Genomic DNA, 22,805 nt, shown 5'->3' with positions numbered 1-22,805 from the left:
TAATTGTAGGGTTCTGTAACTCAGCTCTGAAAAAGGAAAGAAATTATAGGTAGGAAATGCCTCTTAGTTTTCCAAATCTCATAGAGTAATCTCTTAATATTTGTTTTCATGTCATACTGATCAAGATTCTTTTTTGAATTTCAGTGTAAGTTCAGAATTTTAAAGAAGGCTATACAGTTTTGTGGAAAGCAGATGGGTGTCTCTTGCTAATCTAGAGTAACTTGTAACATTGAGTTAACCAAGACATGCAGAAACTAAGAGAGAACTTTAGCAGGGAATTATAGAGAATGGCTTGCAAACTATAAGTTTTAACTGAAGGCAAGTGTGTTGTGACTTCTTGTCATCTTAGACAACAGTGCTGCCTATGGCATACAGGTGCAACTTAAGTATATTCCTTTCAAGTCATTTACTCTGGACGTTGGTTGTTTGAAAAGTAAATCTCATCAGAATCTGATACACAAATGTTATTTCCCATTTCTCAGTTAATGGTGAATCATCTGCCTCTGCACCTGAAGCTGGTAATTCCTCTGTCTCTGAGGCTCCAACAGGTTCAGTTGAAGCTCCGGTGTCTTCAGCAGATTGCACTAATGATACTGCAGAACCTCAGTTAGCAACAGAAGCAACTAGTTGTTCTGAAAGCCACACTTCTTCATTACCTGTTGTATCTGCTGGACTAGAACCTGCAGCTGCAACAGACTGTGCTCAGCCTAATGCTCGAAACAGCATAGCAGCAGATGCAGCAAAGCCAAGGGAATCCTCCTCCATGCCAAGTGCATCTGCAGAACCTGTAAGACAGCAGCCTGGTACTGCCAGTACAGAACCTTTGCCACCAGGGTATGTTGTTTTGCTTTTAATGCTATCATTTTGTGTCCTCTAAATGTGCATATAAAGAAACAGAAACTTATTCTATACAGGGATTGTCAAATGCAGGCCAGCTGACTGAGATGGGGTTATTTGATCTAAAATGGGATTTGTACTGCTGCTATAACTGGCTACTCTTGTCCCAGAAAGTAACAACTGATAACTGATCTGCTGAGATGGTATTTTGTTCTTAACAGACAAACTCTCAGGTGTTATGGATGTGAAGGCTTTTCATTTGATATTTTCAAACTTATGTGGGCCGTATTTCATTATTCTTTGTTTCTTAGTAGTAGGGACCAAAGCACAAAGAAGTGAAAATGACTAGTCTATAAATGCATGTAGGTGCTTGCTGTGTAAGAATGAGTTCAGTAATGTTATAGTTAAAAATTAGATTTGATGTGTATGTAGGTATGTGCTAAGAAGAGCTAGAGTGTTTTATGTTACTAGATTGTTAGAAATTGCTTTAGTAGTCTTAAATACAAAATCAAAAAATGTGCTTAGACATTGAATGAAAGTACAGTACATGCTCAAATACATATAGATGGATCTTAACACTTTTTATATGTGCTTTCATGTTGGGGTGAAAAGATACCTTCAGTTCAAATTAGAAGTACTGACATTTCCACAATACTGTAAATATTAACTATTTTAGCATTTTCTGATGACATAAACTGTTTCTTAACCCAAAGTGTAATACCTTGTGTCATTGCAGCTGATCTTTTACCTGCTCCCTGTGAAGAAGGTTCAGTAACTTATTAGTGACACTTCACTTGAGTTTCTACAGTTAGATAAACTGGAAAACAAACATTTAAAAAGATAGAAGTATTGTATATAAATTGTGGAAGAGTTACTTAGTTTTTAATTTTCAGATGCTCTGTCCTTATAGGTGGGAATTCTTTCCACACACTCTTTTTTTAAATTCATTACATGCTTTCCCACTGAGGAGGGGTTCATGAGTTCCAGGCGTAGTGCACACTATGGCCAACTGCATTTCTTCATCATTCCCTGGTCATGTTTCTTATAAGATTTTTATTTTGTTGTTCTCCACAACCCCCTCCTTCTGCTCTCCGCCACCCTCTTATCACCCCAGCCTAATTGACTCTCCATTATGTATAGCCCTAGGAACTCTGTAAAATGCTGCTGCTCTTCTCTACTCCTCTTGAAATCTTAACATATAACCTCTTGAATTGCAGAAAAGATTTTGTAGTTTCATACAATGCTCTGCAATAGTGAGAAAATGCACTATCCTAATCAGGCCAGGTGTTCTGCCTACATTTTTAGGAACTAATTAAGTGTTTATGTAAGAAAAACATATATCAAAGGCAGACAAGCACTTCAGCTTTTCACCGAATGTTTATCCTGGTTTTCTCGCCATTTATGCATACTTTTATTGCATTATGGTAGATCTCAGCATTATGAAACTTCAGCTGTTGATAATGTCTGGTCCTAGCTCTGTCTTCAGTGTAAGATTGTTTTGCAAAACAAAGTAATCCCCAGGGATATCAGATATAGAATTTGCCAGAATAGGAAATAGAAACACAGGAAAAACAGCTGATGGCACACACTTCAGGTTCACTCTGAAAGATGCTGTTAGTTGGATATAGGAAACAGAGCTTCAAAATGTAAACACTCTAATTTTTTGAGAGACATGAACTTGGAAATGCAAAGAATATATCTCTCTAAGCCCTTTTGTAATGAGGTTATTTTAGCATCTAAGCATTGAGCAGATAATTAATTGACTTTGTTCCCAGATTAAATAACATAGGAAGATGCTTGTGAATGTTGATGTATGCTCATTATGTGCTACATCCTTTAAAGAAGTCTTTATGGTTATATCAGTTCTGTAGGAACTAACTGATCTGTGTTCTGGTGAGAATTTTCTTTGGTGTTCAAGAATAGGTTTTGGACTGTGGTATTTTCATTTGATGCCAAGGTACATCTTTGTCTTAGTGGGAAGTCCCAAGGAAGTATTTGCACCTTCACTTACAAACAAGTCTCTCTGTCTTGAAGGTGGGAGCAAAGAAAGGATCCTCATGGTAGAACCTACTACGTTGATCACAACACACGAACTACAACATGGGAAAGACCACAGCCCTTACCTCCTGGGTAATGTAGACTTCTTGAATTAAATACGATAAACTTATTATATTTTTGCTTGTTTGTTGCTGGAAACAGAACAGCAGCTCATCAAAACTGTATTCTATATCATATATTAAGAAATTTTAGCTTTCATTTAATTATAATAACTGCAGCTATTGTTACAGGAGTGTTGTTACTGGATATGTCACTAGTTTTGATCAGTTGTTCAAATATAACTACTAAAGTATTTTGTTCTTTCTTTAAAAGCTAAGCATGAAATAATGCATATTTGATCGCCTTCATTCAGGTGGCACCACTAAGTGTAGTGCACTGGCTCTGGCTGGCTCCAAACCTCAGATTTCCTAGCAAAGTGTTCTCTGTGAAATCTGCCAACATTACTTGCAATCACAGGTGTTTACAAAGTGAAAAATGAGGTGGCAGCAAGCTGAGCAGGCAATTGCTTGAAGTCTGTGTATGTTCATTGTGGTTGTTCATCTACCAATTAAGTTGGGGTGCTTTTGTGTCCTGTAAAAATTGAAATCATTCCTGTGACTCCAGTAGTACATTCAACTACCACCTAGGAATTTAGCATAAAGAGAAAATCTGTTAGGAACACTACTGAAAGAATTAACTGCTAACATTTGTGTTTCTTGCAAGCTGGGAAAGAAGAGTTGATGATCGTGGGAGAGTTTACTATGTGGACCACAACACCAGAACGACAACGTGGCAGCGGCCAACAATGGAGTCAGTGAGGAACTTTGAGCAGTGGCAATCTCAACGGAATCAACTGCAGGGAGCTATGCAACAATTCAACCAACGATACCTCTATTCGGTAAAGTATACAAAACTTGAAATTAGTACAGAGGTATAGGTGTACTTTTTGTTCTTTAACTTTAAAGAAAGGGATTTTGTAGGTATTCAACCATATGTTTTAAAAGACGTTTAGCATCAGTAATTTAGATTCTGATTGTTTCAAAAAAAAGTTAAAAATCATCCTTGAGGACAGAAGGTACTCCCTTCTGAGTTTGTTCCCTGCCAGCAGCTTTGTATACTGCATTTTAGGTAAGACTTTTGATGCCAGTAGCAAGAGGTACAACTAAAACCGTCCCTTAAACTACAAAAGAATGTAAATGCTGTTAGGGGTCATTTTGAGCTTTAGTTAGCCTTCAAAACTGTTTAGGTGATTAGAAGTCCTTCACTAATACAAGTGGCAATACATTAATTTTGAAGGTTATGCATCTGGTTCAGCTCTGAAATTTCTTACATGGTTTTCCATTTCTCTCACATAGTTGCTTACTTCTGCCTAAAGAAAATATGAGTAGCTTCAAAGGGAGTATTTATTGAGTCAGATTTTCCCATCTGTGTCTGAATAAATAAGATAGTTGTTTCTTTAGAGTTGAGTGATGGTGCCTGTGTGTCACTGTCAATTTAAACAGTATACTTTAAGAACTGTGCTTGGCTTAAAAAAATGATCTGATCCCAGAAACTTTGTAGGTGATATGCAGCAAAGCTGGAGTGTTTTAAAGATTAAACCATGGAAGTACAAGTCTAAAACAGCTTCATTGGAATAGGACTTACTGCATGTGCAGATCTAAGTTTGACTTTGATGGACTTTATTCACACGTCCCTCTGAAGTAAAGGATGCTGCAGTATTACATTTAAAAATTCTCAACCTCTCATTATTGAACTAGACATTATATCTTGTCACTAGTAATAGCAGAAACATGCATCACCCCTAATTTTCTGAACTCCCAGAGCTGTGCATGAAATTCAATTTGTTTTATGCGATTAGAGGAAAGTAGAATGGTCAAGGCTGGAAGGGACCTCTTAGGGTTGTATGATCCAATGTCCGTCCTCAGGAAAGGCCACCTAGAGCCAGCCATCCAGGACTGATATCTTGTAAATATCTCCAAGGATAGAGACTCAATGATCCCTCTGGGAAACAGTGCTTGGTCACCCTCCCTGGAAAAAGTGTTTCCTGATGTTTAGAGGGAACCCCCTGTGTGTGCCATTGCCCCTGGTCTTGCCATTGTGAACCAGTGAGAAAAGCCTGGCTCCATCCTTTTTGCACCCTTCTTTGGGTATTTAAACACACTGGTAACTTCTAATGCAAATCCGGGTATCGCAGCTGAAGCTTATTGAGCCAAAAACTCTTTCTTGACCAGCTTTGTGTACTTGTGTACTACTTTGATCAGTTGCATAAAACATCTGAGAAAACTCTCACTTTTCTGATGCCAAGATTTTTTTTTTTTTGCTAAATTTGTTCTTTGGTGAACAATATATTTTTTAAATTAAATTATGTTACTTCCTTCGTTAAAGGATAACCCTTACCGAAAACAACAGACCCATTCCTTAAAATGTCTCATCTGACCTTAGAATCAATAAATGAGGATTTATTAATAAGAAGTTTACCTGAAGGAAAAGAAAACTTGACTGTTTGCATCTCTTTAGAATTCTAAGTGTTATATCTGTTGCCCAGGTAGAACTCACAGTTTATTGAGGGGGGAAATTGAAATGATAGTGAAGAAAAGAGTGGGAGTTTTTTAACTTAGTGTGCTTCCGTGTACTTTTCTTCTAGAATAGTTAAGGTCCAACTATAGCTATCTTTTCATACTCTGGTGTCATACCAGGACTCTGCCTATGTAGCAGTTTGAGTGAGATTGTATTTTATTTTTTGGGAAAAAGTAGATTGATACTTTCAGCTAGAGAATGTTTTAATTACCTTGAATGGTCAAAGCTAAGCTATGTAAAGAAAGAAAAGTGGATGGGTTGTAGTTATTTGAATTACTTCCATTTTTACCTGGAATAATTGATCATAGTCGTTTTGGAAGTGAATCTGCTTGGTCTTTCAGTATTAAATATACAGCTCTGTGTGGCCAGCAGCCACACACTCATCCTCAGACCCATTAAGAAGATCAAAAATATCTGAACTGTGCCACCATTCAGTTCTTTGGCAGACAGGTTTTTGCTTTTGTGCACTATTCTTTTACAGTCACCACAGAGAAGTCTTTGGTTAGAGGGTTGTTGTGATTGTTTCGTCTCCTAAAGCAGAAAAGACTAACTGCATTTGCTGCTGAAATAATGATGATTCTCTGTTCACGTGTAGTAGAATGTGTCTGGAACAACTATGCAACAACTACAGCTCGATTTTGTGTGTAACTAATGCATTTCCTTCTGATCCTTGATCTATTTCTCCTTCAGAGAAAAAATATCTTAAATTTGTTTTGCCTGAATTTGCTCCTGTAAACTCTTATTTGGTAGTTTTGTATTGCAAATGCTGTATAAAGCAGCATTAGTTCCTAAGACACTTCTTGGAAAGCCTTGGTTCCCTTCTGTCAAAATTCATTCTGCACCCACACACACTAAAAGTTAGCAACCACAAAATTTTAGGGGTGGATGCTTTTGATTATAAATCAGAGCATAGTTCCTATAGTCTGTGGGATTTGTGCCTTTTATTTTTATTTTTTGTCATGCTTTGTATTTTTGGGAGCTACTTGGGGACTTCTGCAAGGTTACAGTATATTGAGCTTAGCATGTGTTTACATAATAATGTAATCTCTTTTTTTTTTCCCTTTTAACCTTACCGTATGCTAGTTTAATTTTACCCATCTGCATATGAATGCAGCTGCATTAAAAAAAAAAGGCAATGTTTGAAAATAGCCAAACATCCAGGGAAGTTATAATGTACTGAGGAAGCAAAACCCCTTATGTTGGCAATAGTCACTGTGCTTGGAAATGTTTATTATGGTAAAATGTGTTCTTAAGCAAGAACACAGTGCTTATCTGCTGATACATGCTTCCTCAAAACTTGTGTGAGCTGCGCCTCTTTGTATGAGTGCTCAAGTTTGCTGTAGGAGGGGAAAGGGAGGGTAGATTGTGTTGGAAACAAGCGTGCAAAAAGCACATCTTATTATCATATAATCTAAGTTTCTTTGCAAAATCAGGTGAAAAATGGCATGATGGGGGGTTTTTTTGTTTGGTTTTTTTTTGTAGAATGAATAATCTTCAGGACTAGTGGTAATCTTAGAACACACTGAGAAAATAATATGAATAATATTTGGCCTCACTGAAATTCCTCTTGTTTTTAAATAGGCTTCGATGTTGTCAGCAGAAAATGATCCACTTGGGCCTTTACCACCAGGCTGGGGTAAGTTAATTAACTGTGGATTTCAAGAAGTGGCAGTTACAGAAATTTGAAATGCGGTTGAACAGTGGACTTTTTTCTTTTTTTCCCTTAGAAAGGAGAGTGGATTCAAATGATAGGGTGTATTTTGTAAATCATAACACAAAGACAACACAGTGGGAAGACCCTCGAACTCAAGGGTAGGTGTGTATAATGACTGTGCAGATTCAAAAGATCTTGCTTAATTCTTTTATATTGTGATATGGGGGGAAAAAGCACTGCCTGCAATTTCTTTTGCAGTTTACAAAATGAGGACCCTCTTCCAGAGGGCTGGGAAATCAGATATACCAGAGAAGGTGTCAGATACTTTGTTGATCATAATACAAGAACCACCACCTTCAATGATCCTCGTACTGGGAAATCTTCTGTGTAAGTGAGAAATTAAATGTATTTTTGAATGTTTTACCTTGTTGTAGTTTAATAATGAAGTTTTCTCATGCTATAAAATGACCTACACTTTTAGCTGGAATTGCACACTAAATTATGAACAAGTTTTTATATTATAAATTTAACACATTTTAAAATTTTATTTGTGACTTTATCTATGACACATTTTGCTGTACTGCTCTAATGTTCAGTAGTTTTTATATGCTTTTGAAATACCAAGATTGTAATAATTTTATAAACTGAGAGGGGCAATGAGGTTAACTTGAATAATGAACTAATGTAACTAATAGTTGCATTTTTAAAGTAACAGCAAATGGTCATTATGAGTATTGCTATAATGATACACACTCTAGCAACAGTAATGTCTAAACAAAGTAGTTCTAAACACTTCTGAAAAAGTTTACATGCAAACCTTCTTTTAAATATTTTGATTAGAAGTATTGACCCAACCTATAGTGGCTTTCTTAATGTTTTATATGGGGTAGGGTTTACTTCGGACAACATACTGATGACTTATCATTCAACGAGCCTGTAGAATGTTGCGCTAGAAAGTCCTTCATAGTTCCAGAAGCAGCTGAGTTTATAAAGGCTAATTTAGCAGTCTTTCTCTCAGTGAAGATGGTAAATTAGATGTCTCTCCTTTTTATGACTTGTCGCTTTTACACATTTCATAGGGATTTGATATCCTCTTGATCTTTAATCTTTCTATCAAATTTGGTAAATTGACTTGTAAAAATACCATGGGCAAGGGATGGTGGAAAGGAAGACTGGCGTTCCAAACCATCAGCTGCATTTCGTCATATCCTACAATAACAATTCTTGTGTTTTAAAAAACTTCATGCTGTTGTTTAGCACTGAAAATATTATTTGATGTCTGCATGCCTAATGTATCTCAAATATGTTTTCTTACAGAAATAAAGGGCCACAGATTGCTTATGAGCGTAGTTTTAGGTGGAAACTTGCTCATTTCCGTTACTTGTGTCAGGTATTGATTTAGTAATTATTTATTTATTGAAACTATGTGAGTTTTTACATATATATGTGCTGCCTTTTAATGTTATTGCTTTATGATTACAGTCCAATGCATTGCCAAGTCACGTGAAAATCAATGTATCCAGGCAGACACTGTTTGAGGATTCCTTCCAGCAAGTAAGCCTGCAAAAATTATTTTGTTTGTTTATCAAGACAAAGCAGAAGAACAAAAATGGCCATAGCTAGTTCAGACTAATGGTCCTTCAGGCACAGTAATCTTCCCCTGATATTAGCTAGTGGGGGTTTCTTAGGGAAGACTAAGAAAAGAAGTATTGTATATAATACTTTTACCACATGATCTTTCATTTTCCAGCTGTTTACAATTCAAATGCTTCTTGAGCTTGAAGTGGTTTCTGAGTGTTTTAATAATCCTCAAGGGATTTCTCTTCTTTGAGCTTGTCTGTGCTCCTCTTGTGAACTTTTTACATCTACAGCCTCGCGTAGTAGAGTTCCATAGCCTAACCACCTGTGGCATCAGTGACATTGGTTTTGCTTTTCTGATTCCTGTGTGTGTTTAGATACCTTAGAATATGTTGTTCCCTCCAGTTAAAACTGGTGTCCTGCTTTGTCCTTCAAAGATTAACTCTGTGTAATTGAAGCTTACAGTTCTTGAGCTCTTACAGTCTGCAGACAATGTATGGTGAAAATTCTTGCTGCTGTCACCACAAGACTTCTTGGCAGGGATTTTCTATAAGTAAAAAGTATATTATAAATGAAAGTATATTGAACTTAGTGTGGATTAAATTATTTCTTGTAAGTGATTTCCCTAAAACAAAAAAAAATATGTATCAGATGAAGTGCCTTTTTGCCTGTTTTCCTTAAATAATGACTGCCTTAGGAAGAATGTAAAAACAGGGTACCCATACAGCAATACTTTCCAGATATTCCTTCCACTTGCTGGCAGTCTGCTGCTCAAGGATTTTAAGTCCAAGTTGGTATTTTTGTGTATATTTCGTTGGTTGCTTTTTCCATGAGATGGTCTACTTGCTTTTCAAATTTGTGTAACATTTGACATTTATACAATTTCTGTATCAACATAAATTAAATCTGAATGAGTGATGTAGTGACAATGCATAATTTGTACTTATTAATTACTTTCTTTGATAGATTATGGCATTAAAACCCTATGATTTGAGGAGAAGATTATATGTTATATTTAGAGGAGAAGAAGGATTGGATTATGGTGGCTTGGCAAGGTAAAAGAATTTTTCTTAAATAGTTTTTATTTTTTTTAATATCACTCTAGCCTTGATTTCTCTTGTAGTTTGACCCTAGGTACCATTTAGTCTCCCTAAATGTATTAAGGAGGTGGAACTGGCAGCACTGGCTATTTTCACAGATTACAACTTCACATTGGTAAAACTATGGTCTCAGTTGTTCAGTTCTTTGACAAAGAGCAATGTTTAAATTGGAATGAAATTAATTGCTCTAGACTGAGTTATTACAGGAACTTTCTATCAGGAAGTTCAGTTTTCCTAGAAGTGGAGACTGTGGGAAAATAAAGTGTTCTGCTTATTTGGAAAAATGTCAAGTGAACACCGGATTGGGGCTGATAAGAACAGAAAGAGAATAAATGAAAGGAGAGTAGTGCAGGCATGAAGGAACAACAGACAGACTATGTTGGCTCCACTGGAATGTGAAACAGCTGGACTATGGGTTTTTGTAGAATCTGAAGTAGAACTCAAAGGGGAAAAATCTGATAACAGGAAAACCATAGACAAGGTTTCATTTCTTGACCACAGAGTATACAACCACTGACTACTGCTGCCAGCCACTGGAATAAATTGTTATTGCTTGGAAAAAAGTTCAGTACTACTGTATATCCAGGGAATTGGAAGAGGTCGTGGGTGATACAATTTTTCTTGTTAGGTGTTTTTTTTTTTTTTTTTAAACATAAAGATGTTCAGGTTTTGTTTTTTTCTGGTTTTATGTGGCTTCCTGTGTTAAAACTGAATTCAGTGAAAATGTGTAGTATTTATAAGTAAGGAAGGTTCAGCTTTGGGTGTGTGGTGTTCTGTTTCTGATTAGAGTATCACATAGACTTTTGGGGAGTGATTGCAGGGAGGAATTCAGTTTTTGCTTTGCATGGGTTTTGTTTGGTTGGTGTTTCTATTGTGAGGGCCATAGGTTTAGGGTGGGAACTGGAACAGTTCATAGATCATTCGACAGAAAAGATTTTAGAATAATTTAACTGAAGTGTGTTAATCAAAGAAAGGAGAATAAATAAATAAATAAATATTACATAAGTAGTGTAGTTTCATAATTTCATAGTTACTTAAGTCTTGCCCAAGACTTTGTATGTGAAACTGAGAGCCAGCACCAGGATCTTACTGTAACTTGAGCTGAGAATTCTTAAGTGACACTAAATAAATGTTCATGTACTGACTAATGAAATACTGCATTAATACAAATATAGGTCAATTGTCTCTCAGCAGACTAAACTCAGTGTTCCTGTCAGTTTTTTACCTTGCATGTAACAGGACCAACCTGACATTATGTCCTGTGGCAAGTTTTAGCTGTTGATGTGAAATATTCATTACTTCTGCAACTTCTTGTTAGTGACAGATTTAGTTTATTCCTCCCTCTGACTTGTTCTAATTTAAATGCCTATTAAATTGGATGCTTCTATGTAGTTAATGTAATTGTCTCAGTATGAAACTTGCCTAGAATGCTGTACAACATTCTCTTGCTTACTGGAAGATACACGGTACCCTGTTAGGGTTATTGGATCCTGGCTGTCTTTCTCTGTTTACTCTGCTTGGCCTTGGGTTGGAAGCGTATCATAGTGGATCATGATCCATGACTTTAGTTTCATGTGCACTCTTAGGAGAAACCTCATTTCTATTCCTTGATCTTGAGTAAATAGACAGAGGGGATAGAAGAGAGGCCTCTTAACTGTGACAGCTGAAAGGCAGTCAGAGTGGAATTCAGCCCCTACAGTTGTTTTAGGACAGACTTTCAGCTGTTTTTATGTGTTATCCCTAGGCCTGGTTGTTTAGTACCAAACCTTTAGTGCCTGATATAAAAGCTCCTGAGTGTGTAGGACTGTTCTGATGTCTCTGCAAATACTATGTGCAAATACTATATAGCAAGAAATATTATAAAAATCACCTGTCTGAACACTGAAATACCAGATTCTGGTGTTATTTCAGATCAGCTGAGTTGAAAAAAATTAAAGTGGTGATAAACATGTCTAAATTTAACCTCAGCAAAAAGATACTTTTACACTGTCATGTTGTGTAGGCTTAACCAATACATGGTAATTCTTTAAGCTACAATAACTCAGTGAGTGTTTTGCTGTCAGACTGGAAAAGCAATTAAGGTGTGCAGAGGTTTCAATTTGTTTTGTTTTATCTAAATTGTTTATAATAAGTATGGAATAATCTGTGATTTTTTTTTGAGTAAAGATGTGAGTTGTAGACAATAAAGTCAGGCATGAGGAGGGTAAACGCTGTGTACTGGTTGAGACAAGGGCTGTGTTAGAAAAAAATGTTACTGATAGGCAGCTAAAACCTGCGCTGTGAGGGTGTGTTCAAGATGAAAATCTTTACTATCATTTCTAAATTTTGGAAACCATGATTTTCTAACATTATTGGGTCTGATAATTAATTTTCTATATTAAAGAAATATATAATACCATATATTATTCTGTGATTATAATACAACACTGTTTATATTATTTTTCAAAGTTTGCATATATTTTGACCATTTTGTTAGTTACCTAAGGGGATTGCTGATAAACATCTGTATTTGATGGTTTTTATGTGTATACGTGTTTTTTTTCCCTTAGAGAATGGTTTTTCTTGCTTTCCCATGAAGTACTGAACCCTATGTACTGCCTATTTGAATATGCTGGCAAGAGCAACTATTGCCTGCAGATAAATCCAGCATCAACAATCAATCCTGACCATCTTTCATATTTCTGTTTCATTGGGCGCTTTATTGCCATGGTAGGTTAGATTTTTAAGGTTTTATATTTGCTGTAGCTATACATTTACTCCTAAACACTATTTGTTTGTACAGTTATTAAAGGTTAAATTAATGAAAAATAAAGAAATGGAAGATTAAGGCCTATTTCCTGAGAGTTAAGTCCCTTGCACACTTGTGTTTCCTGGGAGAGTGATCAAAGTTAATATGGCATTCAATATAATATTTTATTTTCATCAATTGGATGTGTGTACTTCATGCAAACTGTTGTCTCAGTGTCTGAATACTGATGCTCTGAAAAATGTGACTAATATTTTGGGAAAAAGGCTCCTCAGTTGGACTTGGTATACCTTAGTATACTTGAAAAAATGAGTTAAAATATTTTGCAGAGTACGCTGGGCCTTAATTTAAATATATATGCTTGGATATAAAAGTCAGATACTGAGGAGACCAGAAGCTGACAGGGAGCTGATTCTCTGCCATCCGATTTCTCTTAAACTACAAACTGATCAGTCATGTTGTATCATTTCTTCAGTATCACTGAGTTGGTCTTCTATAGTGACTCCTGTTCTGTCACATTTCTCTCCTTCCATGCAGTGATACAGTCATCTTTCCACATAATCATCATGTCTACAGGTAGTCCTCAGCAGCATCCCTCAACTTGGTGAATAGTGGACCCAAAAACAGTAGATACAAGTGCATTTTCATACTGAAGAGACTATTGCCTTGTGTTGTTCAGGGTTTTTGTATAAAATTAAAATAAAAACAAGCCAAGTATAACATAAATGAAAAAATACTTTTAGACTTCAAGTAAATTAGGTTTGGGTGGTTTCTCAGTTCTGCTATTCTTATAGATGCTTCTTAAGAAATGTATTCAGTTATGACAATCTCTGATTTCAAGCATTTTATGACTGAGTTCACAATTTTTTGTGCTGTCATGAAAAATTACCTCATTGGGTTAGCACTTTCAATAGGCTGCCACCTTTTTTCTTTATTTTAGTGTCCTCAGCAACTTACAGGGCCACTTAGCAGGAAGGCGTGATAAAGCCAGTTAGATGCTAGAGCCAGTGTTTCTTTCAGCTGGTGATTTTTGATCTTGTGTGTAAGAAATGTTGACTTCAGGAAAGCTATTTCATAACAGTACAGATCATAGTAGAGAACTTAATTAAAGTAATTATTGCAATTAAAAGATAAACTTTTATTCCCTGAAGTATTTATGTGTTTATATTTTAAATTCTCTAACTGGGGCAAGAGAACAACCTATGTAATGCTGCTTGATGTGGTCTCTTGCAAGGCTTGAGTGTGTTCATGGTTTATACTGGATGGAACTTTCTTCAGTGCTTCCTGGGATACCCTCTAGTGGCTTAAGATAGCTCAGGTAATAATGCAACTGGGAAATGAAGTTGCAGTTTCTATCCTTCTCACAGTTACAAAACAGTAGTGAGATTTTTAGTTTGAAGTACTGAAGTAGCTGCAGTTGTTTTCAACTGAAACAGGATTAAACATAAAGAATACACATCTAACTTCATAATAAAAACCTGTTAAATGAAGTTGGCTGAGGCAACTTTTATATTTTGCTGTAAGATTATCATATACATCAAATAAGGTGATTTTTAAGAGCTTAATTTTGCAAAAGCAGAAAATCATATGCCCAGATGCTGCACTTGACAGGGCATTTCTATCAGGTTACCCTCCCATGAGAAGAATAGACTAGTTTAAAAGTAAATAGATGTGTAAACAAAAAAATAAATAAAGGCCTTTAAGAGAACCTCTTTAAGGTGTCCTTAAGCAGAAGAAAATGCATGCTAGACTAAACCTAAAAGGGAGAAATTAGATGGGGAAAAAAGATGGAGCCTAGAGGAAATGGGCTGTTAATTGGCTCTTCTGCTCACAGAATTTTAGCTGAGAGGAAAAGAAGCAATGGATGCCATAAATGGCCCGTGTTTAGGATAGGTTTTTTTTTTAAAGAGCTACTTTAGTGAAGAAAGTGTACTTGATAAGGCTGAGGGGAAGAAAGGGTTATGTGGTGTTCTGTGAGCTCTCAGATGCACTGAGTCAGTGTGGAGGTTAACACTGTGTGTGTAATGCTGTGCTTCAGTACTAGAAATCACCTTACACCCTGTGTGCATGTGTGGTGACCATATTTTGGGTCTGGGGTTTTTTTTTCAGTTTTGTGGAGACTTTAATTCCTCAGTTCTGTTACTCACCTAAAAAAACCATGATTCCCGAAGCTCTTTCTTACAAGCTTGCAGTAGCATTCTGTAAAGGATGATGTTGCTTGATTTAGGTATGTAGTAAAAAATGGCAGTAATACTTAAGTAGGCTCAAATATTCTGATCAAGTAGGATAAAATACACTTGGCAATTATGCCTATTCACATAATTAAGGCAAGAAAGGAGGAAGTAGTCTTATGAGAAGTTTTTTTAATCAAAGATTTTATAAATATTAATAACGTATGCTTGGATAAATTTTGTCCAATTTTTTTGCTTCCCATTTGATCTATTGTTTTGTTCTTTATAAATATGGCTTCATAAAGCTGCTACTGCTATTTGGTGCTTTTTATTATTTGAAGGAGAAAGGAAAAAAACAACAAAAACCTTCAAGTCCAGAAACACATTCAGTAGTTCAGTAAAAACTAATCATATTTTTCTGTTCAACAGGCATTGTTTCATGGGAAATTTATTGACACTGGTTTTTCTCTGCCTTTCTACAAACGAATGCTGAGCAAAAAGCTTACTATTAAAGACCTGGAATCTATTGATACTGAATTTTATAACTCCCTAATTTGGATAAGGTTTGTAGTTTATTTTTTTTTTTTGTGCATGTCTTTGATATTTTGTAGATCTTTTTTGTTCATATAGAATTCATTGCAATATTTTTTTTCTTTTCATCTAGGGATAATAACATTGAGGAGTGTAACTTGGAGATGTACTTCTGTGTGGATATGGAGCTCTTAGGAAAAGTAACCTCACATGAACTGAAATCAGGAGGTTCAAATATTTTGGTAACTGAAGAGAACAAAGAAGAATATATTGGGTAGGAAGGTGTAGATGCTGAAAAAATATTCCATGTTTCTCATGTTGCTTTAGTCTTTTTTGACACAGTGGTTTCTGTTGGTTTGGTTTTGTTTTTACTTTTTCTTCCCATGTTACTATGTTATTCTTGTGACTGTTATTGAAATGGTGTCTTGGTACATTTTTCTATCTTGGTACACAATTGCTTGGTACAAAAGGAGACCGTGTGGAGAGAAGATGACTTGTCATGGTCTTATATGTACAGTAGTAGAACAGGTGAAACTGAAATGAGCAAGCCTATTTTCAGTGACTTCAGGTAACAGATCTAGGTAGAGGGAAGATATTTGACAGAAGATTCTAAAATTGTATAGAACTTTGCTATAAATGTGGAAACTGAAATTCAGAATGGTGTGTAACATGCTGTGACTTTTTTAGCATCAGTTGTTGCTGTCAACTGTTTTTTTAAAACTCTTTCTGCTACTCTTTTCTGCTTATTTCCTAATTTTATCACTGCCCTTCTTTTTCTGAACCTCTGTTTCTGATCTGTCTATTCAGTGATCCCAAAAGCAGATGTACACAGATCCTTTTCTGTGATAGAGTATATGTCCAGTGCTGCACATAAAGTTCCCACTTAAATAGCGGTTTTTAGTTTCTCAGATAAGTAGTTTCTATAGTATACAGATAAATTAAGGTTAATAATAATATTTCTTTTTAACTGCAATGGTAATCTAAGTTACATCTTGCTCCTTTACTGTTACCTAAATTTGAAGATTTGTGATAATATAGTATAGTAGGTTCCTTACAGTTAATGGTATTGAACAGTGTAAGAAGTAAAGCTTGAGGGATTCTTACCTGATGGGAACACATACTCAATCCTACGTGTTTGAACTTCTTCATGTTGAATGCTAATTGATGTTTAATTCATATTTGGTTTTGCTCTATCCCAGGCTAATGGCAGAGTGGCGATTTTCTCGGGGAGTTAGAGAACAAACCAAAGCTTTTCTTGATGGTTTTAATGAAGTAGTTCCTCTACAATGGCTGCATTATTTTGATGAAAAGGAACTGGAGGTGAGGTTTTTTATTCAGCATTTTTACCATTTGCAAAGGTAATACGTATGGGAGAGATTAAATTGATAGGTCAGCTTGAATCTCTTGTCTGTGGATGCTGCATTTGGTAGCTTCTGGAACATGGAGAATTTATTAGGAGCAGTGGGATTGATTAACTCATGATGAAAATTGAATCAGTGTTTTGAATCAGTGTTTTGTGGTGTTCAGCATTAAAATGTATACTTGAAAGTTTTCTGTGAAATTATCTGAGATCACTGATGGATCTATGAGTCACAGAGTTTTCCCTCTGTGGTAGATGGGTAGGATTACTATGTAACAGATGACACAGGATTGGTGATAGTGTACAGTGATTGCTTAGTATCAAATATATGGTCAGAGACAGGTTACAGGGTTCTTATATTTAAAGACAGAAAACTGGAGGAACCAACAAGGCATGAAACAGAACTTTGCAGATACTCAGTATGCAACTCAAGGGATGATAACAGGGATTGCTTGCATGCTCCATGTTTACTTTACAATCAGCCTGGCCTATGTTCACTCTTGGGGTTGTGATTTGGAGTAGGGACAAAAGGCTCTGTAGTGCTGTGCTCATTTATTTCTGTGTGACTTGCCAATGTTCCCTCTGTATAATGAGCAGTTTTCTGAAACCTTCTTAAGTTAAATAGGGAGGATTTTTTTCTAAGAAAAGACTTTGCTGAGTCTTATTCAGTGTTCAGTTTTGTAGAAGGCTCTGCCTTTAGAACTTTCAGCTTTCATTGCCACTTGTAATGAATACTTTTCAGACTTGCACTTTGCAGTATGTTTTATCTTTATTAGTAGTAGAAGTTGCAGCAATTTAATCATCATGGTTGTGGAATATGAGGTGAAGATTTAATGGAAAGATTTAATGGAAATACACTCCTTAATGTAAAAAATCCTCTTGTGGGAAAGGTAGTATCTTTTATTATTGAGCTATTAGTTGGAAGATACCAAGTTTCTGGTATTCAGTCTTTCAGACCACTTAAATACATACACAATTTTGGAGTAGCTCTGTAAATGTAGGATAAAGGAAAATCTAATTGTGTAGTAAAATGAAAAAATTACCAGTCCTTTTTTCAGAGCAGAAACTTTCATTTTTGTTACCAAGTCTCATACAAAATAGGAAGTACTCCTAATTTATGTGGGTAATGTGAAGAAATCATTCTCTTTTCTAGGTTATGCTCTGTGGTATGCAAGAAGTTGATTTAGCAGACTGGCAGAGGAACACTGTTTATCGTCATTACACAAGGAATAGCAAGCAGATCATATGGTTCTGGCAGGTTTGTTAATCATTGACATTTCTGACTTCTGTAGGTTTTGTTTTGATCTGTAGCACAAATGACATGTGGAGTGGAGGGCTGTCCAAATGAAGGTTCTTACAGCTTCTTTTTTTCTTTTCAGAGAAGGAAAGGAGGATTACTGGTCTTTAGGGAGGATATTTTAGGGTGAGAAATGGCAGATAGATACACACATGACATTTGGATGCTGTTTTATGAATATTTTCTTCTGTATCTTGTCTTTACTGATTATTCAGTGAGGTTTATTTTATTCTTAGCGATCTACCTTTCTAAATGTTCTTATATGTAGTCCACTTGTACATCTTCACTTTCCAGTACCTGAAGGGAGCCTACAAGAAAGAAGGAGAGGGATTTTTTATAAGGGCATGTAGTGACAGGACAAGGGGAAATGGATTCAAAAAGAGGGTAGCTTTAGGTTAGATATTAGGAGGAAGTTCTTTGCTATGAGGGTGGTGAGGCACTGGAATAGATTGTCCAGAGAAGCTGTGGATGCCCCATCCCTGGAGGTATTCAAGGCCAGGCTGAATGGAGCTCTGAGCAACCTGGTCTAGAGGAAAGCGTGCCTGCTGTGGCAGAGGGGCTGAAACTAGATCATCTTAAAGGTCACTTTCAACCCAAACCATTCTGATTCTGTGATCTAAAAATGTCACATAGTACTTATGATTATTTGTCATATTAACTGTTCCAGTCTAGCACTGACTAATCTTCCCTCATGTTTTAATGAAGTTGGCTAAGGAAAACCCTCAAATACTATTCAGGCTCACAATTTCTATGAATTTTCCTGAAGAGAAGTCAGACCTAGGGTCTTCCTATGTTTTGCAAAATCAGCATTTTAGAGATGCTTTTGACTAAGTTTTTCTTAGGGATGCAAAAAAAAATTCCTATCTTATTTATTTTGTAAGATCTGATGATACATCTTTTAAAGATGCTTGGTACTGAAATAATAATTTATATGCAAGTTTTTCTTAGTCTTGAAATACCCAGAGTCTGTGGCTAGACTAGGGCTGTGTTTAATAACAATGGCAGTAGTCTTCATTGGCATGATTTATATTTCAGTGTAGAATAAAATAGGTATGGATTCGTCTTATTTGCTGTTCCCAGCCTTCACATTATAATGGCTGACAGTGCTTATAATCTGAAATCTCTGTACTTTTCCCTCCACCCCATTTTGTTAAAGTAAAGAAATGCAAACTGGTACCAAACAAGATGGTGTATTTTTAAATGGAAGTATACTTTTTCAACCATTTTATGTTTTTTTTTTTTTTTTAAATCCAACTGTGTTAAAGCTTTTTATCAAGTAATTTCCATTTCTGTGCCTAGTTTGTAAAAGAAACAGACAACGAGGTTCGCATGCGACTTCTGCAGTTTGTCACTGGCACTTGCAGATTACCACTGGGTGGATTTGCTGAACTTATGGGTAAGTAAAAAGTAACCAGAACTGTTTTTACGTTGTCACTGTTTCATTTGCAAATGAACCATGCTGCAGGTGTACAGATAAGAGGAATTTCATGTTCATCACCTTGGATCTAGAAAGGCTTTTTATATCATAAATCCCATTAATATGTTTATAAACTTTTTGGAAATTAGCTTGTTTCTGTGAGAAGCATGTTCATGTAACTAATGAACTCTGCTGTATCTGAGTTGCGTCTTATGTCACGTATATATCATGTATCCTACTTAAAAAGGAACAGATTACACTTTACTGTGTAAAATCTTCTTTTCTAGGAAGTAATGGTCCTCAAAAATTCTGCATTGAAAAAGTCGGTAAGGAAACCTGGTTACCTAGAAGTCACACTTGGTGAGTTCTGTGTAAACTCTCTGTACCTTTAGTGGTTTATCTCTTACAGGCTTGCATTGGCCAAATCAAATGAAATCTAATTTGGATCAATTCTTTACCTCCATCTTCAGCTTCATTTAATTGCCCTGACATGCCAATGTAGGAAAATTTCCTAGTTGCCCTCTTCTTAAATTCCGCAACTGTGCTGAACAGTTCATCAGTGTCAGATCTATCAAAAGTATGGGAACATCCTTGCGTAGAACTGAAAGGTATTTTCCTAATTCCTTTAGAGAATATTAGATTACTGAACAAGTCATGTTAGTAGTAGGCACATACTTATTAGATACAATTTTTATGCAGTGACATTACAAAATGTATAGTTACGAGAAGAAGTAGCATGAAAGAAATGACAGCAAACCTTCAAAACAAGGATGCTTAGCCAAGAATGCTGATACTTTTTCCCACCAGGCTTTAGATGGGCCATTATTGCCGTAGCATTCCTGTGCATTCTGAACTGGTGCATCAGGTACACAGGTCAGTCTTTTGTATAAATTGTGCAAAATGGACACACTTTCCTTTGGCAACCCGTGACAATATTATTCATCATACTTTTAAACTACTTAAGGGTATCCTCCATTTTACATTTTCTCCTCTGGATTTTAAGTGATGTTTGAAAGAGCTAAACATATCTCGTCTAGGATAATTTTGGGGAAGACATGGAATGAAATGTTTTGGCAGACGCCTTTCAGGGCAAAGTTTAGAGGGGAAAAAACACCCACCTCTATCCAAGCTTGTGTAGGAAGGAGAAATGTTCAGCTTTTTCATGCTGTTTTTGAAATTTGGAAATGCTTCAAACTAAGACTATATTAAACTTCATGCTGAAAATTTCCTTTTCTATGTATTACTATTATAAGTAATTATTATTGTAATTATTATGTTTTTATATGATATTTTTTCTAAGTATTATAGTTCTCTGTATCTTGGACAGTCTTTAGTCTTTCACCATTCTGGTTTTTTATCTGGTAACAGTCTTTTGTTTCTTAAAATATTCCTCTGAAACTTGGTCTGTTTTTACTTCTTGTAGAAATGCCACGGCAGTGAGATTGTGCTGATTGTTATTTTTTTCTAATTGTAAGATCGGAACATTTGTAACTTCTACTATAACAACTGAGTTCTGTAGAGTTCTACCTGGGATTTAGATAAACTTAACAAAATTCTGTTTTTTTCCTGCTCAGTTTTAATCGTTTGGATTTGCCACCATATAAAAGCTATGAACAACTAAAAGAGAAGTTGCTCTTTGCCATTGAAGAAACGGAGGGATTTGGACAAGAGTAGAAGTGGCTTCTAGACAAAAAGGATATCTTGCATAATAAAAGGCCCAGCCAACTAAAATTGCACACTTAATTGTATATAAGCTTTTTGTTCTGTACAGTGATCTTTCTGGAACTCTAAAAGTTTAATTGTTCTCTGTTCTTCCACAAATATATGCAAAACAGTTCAGCCTTTTCTACTTTTATTTATTGCCCTTTCAAAAGACCAGAAAAACCCCTCCATAAATTTTGAAAGCAAACAAGAGACTTATTTAAAAATATATATATAAAATATAAATATATATACTAATGGGCTCTAGTTTTATAGAGCTTTAAGTATATGAAAAGTTGCAGCCATTTAAAAGGGCCTGGATTTGCTTTATCTTGGCTTTATCATTCAGAAAAATGTTTAAACTGCTCAGTGTTCTCTAAAGAAACATCTCCAAGTTTGTTTTACTGCATGGCTGTTCTAAAAGGTGTTAAAGGCTTAGGCCAAACGTATCCTAAATATGTAGAAAGATGCTGCTGGTATTTGAGATGACAGAATCTGTTCTTCTGTCAGTTTTTTTAAATACATAAATAGCTGATATATCCCTCTCTACTGATGTAGCCAAGGTCATGAATAAAGCCTTTACTACTTGCACAAGAGTCATGTACAATGAGATGAATGTGATTTAATGTTGAAAGGAATTGGTGCCACTGTTCTGACTTACTGAAGGAGCTGAACAGAGTATTTTAATTCATTTGAGCAGCATTGAAATTTGTTTACATAGTACCTTGGGTTATTACCACGGGGATGTTAGGTAATCTTCAAAGAAAAATAATAAAAGAGAAAATAATACCCATTCTCTTCTTGGTCTGGTGTCTTGCAGGCTTTTTTTTTTTTTGAAATTTGGTTTTGTTTTGTTTGGTTTCCCTTTTCAATCTGTGATGTTCTTTTTATAACTTTGTAGAGTTATATTAATGTAAAATGAGCTATAAGGGTATACAAAAGGTAATGTGAATTTTGCTGCTTTCTGTGTTCTTGTTCAGTTTCAGATACTGGATCTAATAAATTCAAATAAAATGAAAGTTACTTAAGCTTTGCACAGATAAAAATATTATTTAGTATTAAATAATCTCATTTCTCTAAAGTTCTTACAGAAATTTAGATGTACTTGAATGAAATACACCTAAAACCTGTCATCCTTTTATGTAGGTCAGGTTTGTCCTAAGTGCACAATACAAAATAATTTTAAAATTAGTTTTATTGGCATTTTATTGGCATAGATTTGCTGAACTGCAAAGATGTGTTAAAAAATACTAAAGTTTAACACCTTATTCATGTGAATTATATTAAATGCTACTTTTAGCAAACTGTGCTTCCTTATTATAGAGTAAAAATGTGTTTTAAACCACCATTTGTAATATGCTTTAAATATTACCTGTAAATTCCATTACATTTAAATTACACAGAATTTTGTACACACATGAAAATGATTTTAGAATACGATTCAACACACTTGTGTTAACATATCATATTGCACTGTTAAAAGTGTACATGCAGAAAAAAAAGCTATATCTGTTCATGTATCTTTCCAATGCAGCAGCTGAATTCTGCCAAAAATTTATTTTTCTACATATTGGATTGTCTCAAGGCTTTGTATTCAATATGCACAGCTTACACTGGGAGCTGTACCTGTGCAGAGCTCTGGTCACAGCAGTGGTGCAGCGGGTCCAAACAGACTGCTGTCTTACATGAACTTTTCTGTAAGAGCTTCAAAAATTTCCACCACCTTGAAGGTTTTTCATACACCACCAACTACCTTCTGCAAAACCATTTTTATATAGCACTAAATTCATTTGAAGTGC

At 35.5% G+C, this 22,805-nt stretch overlaps 1 protein-coding gene across 4 annotated transcripts in view; it reads left to right on the top strand.

The window, feature by feature from the left end:
- WWP1 (WW domain containing E3 ubiquitin protein ligase 1) overlaps positions 1 to 22,029 on the top strand; it is a 58,737-nt gene extending 36,708 nt beyond the window's left edge. For all 4 annotated transcript variants that reach the window (XM_066179193.1, XM_066179213.1, XM_066179182.1 and 1 more), the window contains exons 8-24: positions 483 to 834; positions 2,872 to 2,967; positions 3,598 to 3,772; positions 7,033 to 7,087; positions 7,179 to 7,263; positions 7,364 to 7,492; positions 8,423 to 8,495; positions 8,588 to 8,659; positions 9,650 to 9,738; positions 12,333 to 12,492; positions 15,130 to 15,263; positions 15,365 to 15,505; positions 16,431 to 16,551; positions 17,745 to 17,849; positions 19,188 to 19,284; positions 19,593 to 19,665; positions 20,880 to 22,029. In XM_066179193.1, the coding sequence (XP_066035290.1) occupies positions 483 to 834; positions 2,872 to 2,967; positions 3,598 to 3,772; positions 7,033 to 7,087; positions 7,179 to 7,263; positions 7,364 to 7,492; positions 8,423 to 8,495; positions 8,588 to 8,659; positions 9,650 to 9,738; positions 12,333 to 12,492; positions 15,130 to 15,263; positions 15,365 to 15,505; positions 16,431 to 16,551; positions 17,745 to 17,849; positions 19,188 to 19,284; positions 19,593 to 19,665; positions 20,880 to 20,979 (2,057 nt within the window). In that variant the 3' untranslated portion in view covers positions 20,980 to 22,029. The remainder of the gene's footprint in view (positions 1 to 482; positions 835 to 2,871; positions 2,968 to 3,597; positions 3,773 to 7,032; positions 7,088 to 7,178; positions 7,264 to 7,363; positions 7,493 to 8,422; positions 8,496 to 8,587; positions 8,660 to 9,649; positions 9,739 to 12,332; positions 12,493 to 15,129; positions 15,264 to 15,364; positions 15,506 to 16,430; positions 16,552 to 17,744; positions 17,850 to 19,187; positions 19,285 to 19,592; positions 19,666 to 20,879) is intronic.
- The last annotated feature ends 776 nt before the right edge of the window (positions 22,030 to 22,805 follow it).

Source organism: Chamaea fasciata, unplaced genomic scaffold (genome assembly GCF_029207755.1).
Source record: "Chamaea fasciata isolate MVZ Bird 193981 ecotype frontalis unplaced genomic scaffold, bChaFas1.0.hap1 SCAF_1, whole genome shotgun sequence".
In the NCBI taxonomy this organism is placed as follows: domain Eukaryota; kingdom Metazoa; phylum Chordata; class Aves; order Passeriformes; family Sylviidae; genus Chamaea; species Chamaea fasciata.
This window is presented reverse-complemented; position numbering and strand designations above follow the sequence as displayed.